Source organism: Bison bison, unplaced genomic scaffold (assembly GCF_000754665.1).
Source record: "Bison bison bison isolate TAMUID 2011002044 unplaced genomic scaffold, Bison_UMD1.0 scf7180017864032, whole genome shotgun sequence".
NCBI lineage: Eukaryota > Metazoa > Chordata > Mammalia > Artiodactyla > Bovidae > Bison > Bison bison.
This window is the reverse complement of record NW_011494604.1, coordinates 4269590-4277591: the sequence shown is the minus strand read 5'-3', so window position 1 is coordinate 4277591 and position 8002 is coordinate 4269590. Positions and strand designations below refer to the sequence as shown.

The window sequence follows — 8002 nt, the reverse complement described above, 5'->3', positions numbered from 1 at the left end:
CTCTCTCTCTCTCTCTCTCTCTCTCTCTCTCTCTCACACGGTCCAACCTCAGGCTCAAATTATCCTCTCTCCTGGCAGGATGAAGGGCAGCCGACTCCCTGGGGAGGGTGGAGACAGACAGCGCCAAATGGGCAACCCAGAGAAGGGGCCAGGGCTAAAAATGGACGGGAGGTGTTTGTGAGGGCCCCTGAGGCTAAAGCCCATCTGCTTGGGTGAGGGGCTGGAGTCTGTGCTGGGCAGGGGTGCAGAGAGGGACAGGTGGGGTGGAGGGGGGTGCCTTTGAGCTGTCCCTGACCCCACAGCTGGGTGTGGGGCCACAGCAGCCACGGGCTACACTCCTGTAGTCCATTTCTGGCACATATCCTGAGGCCACACTGAGATCGTGGGCTCCCATTTGGTGGTGTGGTCAGGAGGGGACATGGGCCTCCAGCCAGGCTGTCTCCTGGAAGTTTGGCAAAGCCAGTACCTGTGTGGAGGCCTCACCGAGGACCAAGTGGGGCAGGACGGAATAACTGGCCCTGGGACCTCAGGGTTCCATCTGGCCCCCGACTGCCTTCAAACAGGTGTTCAGTGGAAAGCGGCTGGAGGCTGAGTTCCCCCCTCATCACTCTCAGAGCACCTTCCGGAAGACCTCGCCCACCCCAGGGGGCTCTGCTGGGGAGGGGTCCCTGCAGAGCCTCACCTGCCTCATTGGGGAGAAGGACCTGCATCTCTTCGAGAAGCTGGGAGATGGCTCCTTTGGCGTGGTGCGCAGGGGCGAGTGGGACGCCCCCTCGGGGAAGACGGTGAGCTCCCTGGGTCCTCGGGGGTGTGGTGGAGGGGCAGAGGCCCTGCTCTGCCCTCCAAGGTGGATCGGTCCCCTCCGCTCGGATGTGAAGGGGGCTGGGCACAGATCCAGAGTGGCTCACCCTGGAGTCCATGCTCAGGGTTAACTCGACACAAGGGTTTCTTTTTCAGTTATAAAACTGTTTTACTTATCATAAAAGTTTGAAAACTCTTTTAAAAATTAAAATTAAAAAATATCTGTTTCCCACCACTCAGAGGAAGCCGAGTTAGTGTTTCCACCTGTTTCCCCCCCTCAGGCATTTTATTGAATTTCTTCAAGATACAGATTTCAAACACAGCTTTTTAACTCTTGCCCTTTTGTCTTAGTATTGTATCTTTAAAAATTTCCCCAGAGGGATAGATAGTACATGTGCAGTAAAGCACACAGTTTTTGAGCGTACAGCTCAGTGAATTTTCACATACGCACGGGCCTGTGTGACCATTGCCCAGATCATGGTATGGGACATCTCTCTTGCCCCAGGAGGCCCCTGCACCTCTTCCACTGGGCGTCCTCTTCCTTCAAGAGAAAGCCACTGGTCTGACTCCTGTCACCATAGCTTAGTTTTATGGCATTATATTTAAAGCATTTACTTTCCACACCAAAAACATTTTTTTATTATAATATTTTAATATTCTATCATCATACCAGTCATCTCTTTCCTTATCATTGCCACTTAACCTGGGCATGCCCTCACAAAGGGGAGGCCCAGCTCATGGCCTTTGGACGTCAGCCAGCTGCCCTCCCCATGCCAGGCCACAGGCGCCTGGGACGGGCTCACCCAGATGAGCAGACCTGAGGCAGGAGGAGGAGCAAGCTGGCCCAGTGGGTTGGGACTGGGGTCTGTCCTGACTCCCTGCAATCCCTTGCTCTGGCTAGGTGAGCGTGGCTGTGAAGTGCCTGAAGCCCGACGTGCTGAGCCAGCCGGAGGCCATGGACGACTTCATCCGGGAGGTCAACGCCATGCACTCGCTTGACCACCGAAACCTCATTCGCCTCTACGGGGTGGTGCTCACACCGCCCATGAAGATGGTGCATACCGTGGGCAGAAGGGGGCTGGGGACAGGGAGGGGCCTGTGGTCTTGGGCCCCCAGGCCCCCCTCACCTCCTGCTAGTGCTGCGGTCACTCCTTCCCGACGAAGGTCCTGCTTTGGTCCCTCCACCCGCAAGTGGCAGAGGGGTTCCCAGGCCTGCCCTGCTGACTGTGCAGCCAGACCTCTCTTCCCTCTCCGGATTGTGCTTGTGTTCTCTGGCAAAGAGTTGCGCCTATGGGCGGGCCTGGCCCCAGAGTTTAGTTTTTGGCATTGCTAAAAACTGGGCCCCTTTGGGTGGCTTCTCTGGGCCTCAGTTTCCCATGTTCCCTGGAGGGCGAGGGCCCCGGAGGACAGGTCAGGAAGGAGCATGGCAGTGGCAGGCCTTGAGGGGAGGGGCAGGGCTCAGCCATGCTTATGCCTCCTTCCCTCCTCCCCCGCGGCCTCAGGTGACAGAGCTGGCACCTCTGGGATCATTGTTGGACCGGCTGCGCAAGCACCAGGGCCACTTCCTGCTGGGCACCCTGAGCCGCTACGCTGTGCAGGTGGCTGAGGGCATGGGCTACCTGGAGGCCAAGCGCTTCATCCACCGGGACCTGGCCGCCCGAAATCTGCTGTTGGCCACCCGCGACCTGGTCAAGATAGGGGACTTCGGGCTGATGCGAGCACTGCCCCAGAACGACGACCACTACGTCATGCAGGAACATCGCAAGGTGCCCTTTGCCTGGTGAGGGGCAGGCGCTGCTGGCTCCCAGGCCCTGGACCCAGCCCCGCCCTAGTCCCTACACACCCAGGCCTTGGCGCTTCCAGGGCCTTCTGTACCTCCACTAGGCATTGTGTCTTCTGGGCCTGGCTTCCTTTCTCGTGTGCCCATCCATTCACTTATCCATCCAGAAATGCTTGTGGGCCCTCATAGCGGGTGCTGGAACACACAGGGCTAAGTGCTGTGGGGATGCGGGAAGGCTTTGGGGAAGACCCAGTATTAAGCTCCTAAAACAGCAGAAGTCAGCCAGGCAGAGACTGGCTGGTGTGTTCCAGGCAGGGCCTTGTAGACTGATGAGAAATGTTCACCTGCACACTGGGCTGGTATCTGGCCCTGCCCTGGCCCCTGTGTGAGCTTATCCTGCGCTGAGACCGTCATGGGCCTCTGATATCAGAGGCACCTGGAGGAGCGTGGTCTCCTAGCTTTGGGGTGGGAGGAGTCGGTCCAGTTCTGCTTGCCAGAAAACCCTTCTAATCCAGGATATACGATCACCCTAATTAATTCCTGACCTTATATCGAGGATGATCACACATCCTGGATCCTGCCTAATGTCCTCCAGTGATTAATAACACCTCTTTTCATAGTCAGGCACCCTGGTAAATTATAAGGTCACTTTGTTATGCAGCCCTCTTAAAATAACCCTATGAAGCGAGCAGACTATTGTTATTACCATTTCATAGATGAGGAATGTGGGTCTTAAGGAACATGATTTTACCTGTGTCCCTCCCTCCCACCCCCAACCCTCTACCCCCTCTTTGAATGGCTGGGCCAGCTCTCGAGTCCCACAAGACATCTCTGATTCTCCCCCGAGGGCACTTCCTCCTCACTTCTGGCACCGCAGTCCACCCTGGAGTGCTTGCCCCTTGCTGGCTTCACTGCAGTGGCATGTTTCTTCCTCGCCCCGGAGGGCATGTGGGGACGTCTGGGGACACCACTGTGCCTCTTCCCACCCTTTTTGGTTCTTCTTCAGGCCCTGTCCAGATTTCCCACCCACACCTTCCTGCTGAAATGGCCTAAATCCTAGGATCCTGCCCCAAATCTGGAAATTGTCATCCTCCCACCACAATTAGAAAACAGCCTGGGATCTTATCCCCGCCCCCTTTTGCCCCTCCTGGAGCCTCTGACCCTCCTCCTTGCCCTGCTTCCCTGTGGGAATGCCCCCCCTCTTCCTGCTCCAGGCTGCGTGTGGACGAAAGACCTGAGCAGAGACGGTTGGGTCCACGACTGTGCACCCCGTAGTCTAGAAGGCCTGCCCTGTTCACTTCACACTGTGCCCCCCAGTGCCTGCTGTGTGCCTGGGCTCTCAGAGCAACAGCAGGCTTGTGCAGGAGCATTTGGGGTCCACTGGGGCTGCTGCAGGGGCAAGGGTTCTCTGAGAGGCCTGTTTGACCCCTGCCTCTGCCAGGTGTGCCCCAGAGAGTCTGAAGACACGCACCTTCTCCCACGCCAGCGACACCTGGATGTTTGGGGTCACGCTGTGGGAGATGTTCACCTATGGCCAGGAGCCCTGGATTGGCCTCAATGGCAGTCAGGTGAGGGGGCTGGGGTGGTGCTCCCCACCGGGTGGCCGGGGGTTGATTTGATCCCTGGCTGTCTGCCTGGCCCAGTTGGAACTGGCTCTCACCTGTTGGAATCGCTGTGTCCAGTGCCCTGTGTCTGCTCGAACCCCTCAGAGAGCTGAGCGGGGAGCATGGCCCCAGTGGTGAGGAACAGACCAGCCTGGCTTGCTCGCGGTCCTCCTCTGCCATGGCCCTCTCTTTGGAGGCCGCAGACCTGGGGGTCAGGGTCTGAGGCCTGGGGATCAGGCACAGGTCTTCTTTGCGGTGCAGGCATGGCAGACTGTGGTTCCAGTGGTTCCGTGACTGGGGGACATGGAAGATGGGGGTGAAGAGCCAGGTGCTCTGCTTGTCCTTAAACTGCCCCTCCACCCCCAGATCCTGCATAAGATTGACAAGGAGGGGGAGCGTCTACCCCGGCCGGAGGACTGCCCCCAGGACATCTACAATGTCATGGTCCAGTGCTGGGCTCACAAGCCCGAGGACAGACCCACCTTTGTGGCCCTGCGGGACTTCCTGCTGGAGGTGAGGCAGGTGTGCCCACAAGGGCAGGGGTATCTAAGCAGAGATCAGCCTGGGGCGGGCAGTGACTGGTGTCTCCCCCAGGCTCAGCCCACCGACATGCGGGCCCTTCAGGACTTCGAAGAACCTGACAAGCTGCACATCCAGATGAATGACGTCATCACCGTCATCGAGGGGAGGTAGGGAGCCTGGGGTCTGCGTCCCACTGCCTTGAAGGACTCAGCCAGGAGGCTTCTGGGGCCCGAGAGCTCCTCTGCCCCTCAGGCTGTTGTGGCAACACCCTGGCTCCTGCAGCGAGATGGAGGGCAGGCTTGGGTCCCCTCCTGAGTGTGAGGAGTGAAGTATGCAGGTGCCGAGGCATACAAAGGGCTTTCCCTTCCTGGAGTCTCCTCCACCCTTTGCCCACTAGGCTTCAGCTGCGGCTCTGTGAGTCAGGGCCATGCTACCACTGTGGGTAGGAAGGAGCATCAGGGCCTGGGGCCCAACTGGGGACTCGGGGGCTCCTTTTACCCTCCCCCACCCTCCTCTTCCCCTCCTGTCAGGATAAGGACTCTGGACTCTCACCTGGGCACCCTGCAGTAGCCCAGAGCAGCCCCGCCTTTTCCTGGCAGCCTCTGCCCTCCACTGAGCCCGTAGCTCCCTCCGAGGGCTCCTCTCCATCCTCTGCTGGGCCTTTTGTCCCCAGCTGCCCTCGCAGGGTCTCTTTCCTCCCTCCCCCTCACACCTGGCAGCACGTGTCTGCCCACAGGCAGCATCCCCTGAGTCACGTCTTCTACTTGCAGCCCCCGCAGTTCAAGTGGGCCTGCCTTGGAGGAGTCCCCACCCACCGCTCACCCCACCCTTTGTTATCTGATCCCTGGGATGTCTGAGGAACTGACTGAGGTGGGGCCGGCTAGAGGTGCCTTTGGGGTGGGGGCTGAGTATGGAGGAGCAGGGGAGGAAATCCCCTGGACCCCACACCCCAGTCCCCAGCTCCTCTGACTCAGAGCTGGGCAGGGATGGGGGCAGGGGCTTCCCACGGAGCCCTTTCTACCTGGACTTCAGGTTTGGGGTTTGGGGCCTTTGGAGAAACTTTGTTCCTCATGGGTGTTTGTTGAGAAGGGAGAGCTTCTGGGTCTGAGTCAGACTGATGACACAGGCCCCAGAGCCCAGGCTGTCTGTGGAGGAGCGGGACCTGCACCCCTGTGGCCCCCAGCATCTTCCCTCCAGGCCAGCATTCCGGCTTGGCAGTCTGGGGAAGGTTCTGGAAATAGGAAGATGAGGATGAGGGCCCTCCTGGAGGTGCAGGCAGGACCTTGGGCCAGAGCTTGAGCCTGCAGCCGTTCCCTCCTCCAGATGCCAGAACCCTGGGCCTGCACTCTCCTCTGCCCTGTAGATCCCAGGCCTTTACTCTCAGTAAAGGGCCCCCAGGCCCTTGCTCTCAGTGAGGGCCCATGTGCCAGGGCCCAGTGTTCCCCAGGAGGTGACTCAGGGGCTTGGTGTGTCTCTGGGGCGTGTGTCTCTGGAGCTGGCACCCAGGGTCACCCCTGGAGCAAGGCGGGGGACAGGAGGCTCAGGGGAGCCGCTCCTCCTGGGAGGCCCCAGTGGGCGGGCCCCGCCCCCACCCCGCCCTTCCGTCCCGGGCTGCTGGCTCCGCTGCCGCCGCCGCCTGCCAGTGTGGGCTCATTGGGCTCTTCCTCTGGGGCCAGCAGTCCGACTTGGACCACAGCGCCTGCCGTGGGTCCCTGGAGCCGCTCAGGAGGTGGGAGGTGAGGGCAGGAGGCATGGCAGCCGGCGAGGCTTGGGGAGTGGGCCGTGTGTCAGTAGCGCCAGGGCTTGAGCTGCTGCCTCGTTTCCTTGGGTCCCAAGTGCGTGTTTGCCTGGCTCTGTCTCCATGTCTTCGGGTGGATGGGCTGTCTGTAGGTGTCCCTTTGGGTCCTCGGGTCCCAAGTGCGTTGGTTTGCCTGGCTCTGTCTCCATGTCTCCGGGTGGATGGGCTGTCTGTCTGTGGGTGTCCCTTTGAGTCCTCGGGTCCCAAGTGTGTGTGTTTGCCTGGCTCTGTCTCCACATCTCCGGGTGGATGGGCTGGCTGTCTGTGGGTGTCCCTTTGGGTCTGGGTTTGTGCATGTGGGTCTCAGTCTGTTTCTCCATCCTCCAGCAGCCTGGCTCTCAGCTCTCTCACATCTGTGCTCTTCTGTTAGACTTGGATTCCTTCTTGCCGAAACTGTCTCCTAGCCACAGTCTGGGAGCACCCTTGCCCCTGACTCTGACCAGTTCTTTAGACTCAGTGCTTCTCGAGGTATCAGGCAGTGGACAGAGAGAGGACACCAGATGTTCTGTGAGCCCAGCTCGCGAGGCTCTGTCTGGACTGAGAGGGATGGGTGAAGACCGCTCTTCTCCAGTGCGTCTTTGGAGGCTAGGATGGCTGACAGAACTCTGATGTTCTGTCTCCACCAGCCAGAGAAGGGAAACAGAGGTGTGGGGAACAGAGGTTTTGAAATCCATTGTGCTGGTCCTTGGCCTGGCTGGTGCCTGGAGCCTCTGCTTCCTCTGGTAGGCGAGGGAGGAGGAAGCGAAGGCTGTGTTGTCCCTCAAGGCCAGGGGCTGCTGGGGACACCCGGAGAGAAGCGCTCAGGTGGTGTTTAGAGCACTGTTTAAGCCACGTTTGTCAGCCATTTCTAGGCTACCTAGGCTGGGACTGAGGTTTCCAGGGACTGGTCCCCAGTAGGACTGGGGCAGCCTTCAGGGGTTCCTAATCCAGGCCCCGGTTCCTGGCTGCTGCTTCATATCTCGCCTGTCCCAGGATGCTGTGAGGCCATCCTGCTGGAGATGCTGGTTTGCTTCAGGGACTGTGCCCTCCTGTTGCCATGGAGACTCTGGGCTGAAGGGAGGTGTGGCCAGAGCAATCTGGGTGGGAAAGGCTGACCTGCTTCTCCTGGGCTGATGGTGTCTCCATCCCACAGAGCCTTGGAGGGCGGGGGAGGGGACTGGGAGCAGTGGAACGTAGCATTGGCCACCTCGGGAGTTATATTTGACTCTCCCTGGGAGGATGCTGCTTCCGTGCTTAGGATGTGGTTCCCAAGTATGTTTCCTACACATACTCTGCACTCCCCACAGCCCCCACCTGTAGCAAAGCCTTTTTTGAGACTTGGTGTCAGGACTCCCAGCAGTGACAAAGGATCCCTTCCTTCTAGGCCTGGCTCTTGTCTTGGCCATACAGGTAACAAGGAAGGTAGGCTTAGTTCTGCTCTCCCCTCTCAGAAGTGGGTCCAGAGGAGGCTTCCAGGTGAGGGGCTGTGTTAGCAAAAGGGAAGGAGTGGAGGGAGGG

At 59.3% G+C, this 8002-nt stretch overlaps 1 protein-coding gene across 1 annotated transcript in view; it reads left to right on the top strand.

Moving 5' to 3' along the window:
• TNK2 (tyrosine kinase, non-receptor, 2) overlaps positions 1-8002 on the top strand; it is a 21177-nt gene that overhangs the window by 6480 nt on the left and 6695 nt on the right. Inside the window, 6 exon segments of the mRNA XM_010834321.1 lie at positions 564-785; positions 1703-1855; positions 2304-2581; positions 4023-4149; positions 4552-4698; positions 4780-4874. Coding sequence (XP_010832623.1) covers positions 564-785; positions 1703-1855; positions 2304-2581; positions 4023-4149; positions 4552-4698; positions 4780-4874 — 1022 coding nt within the window.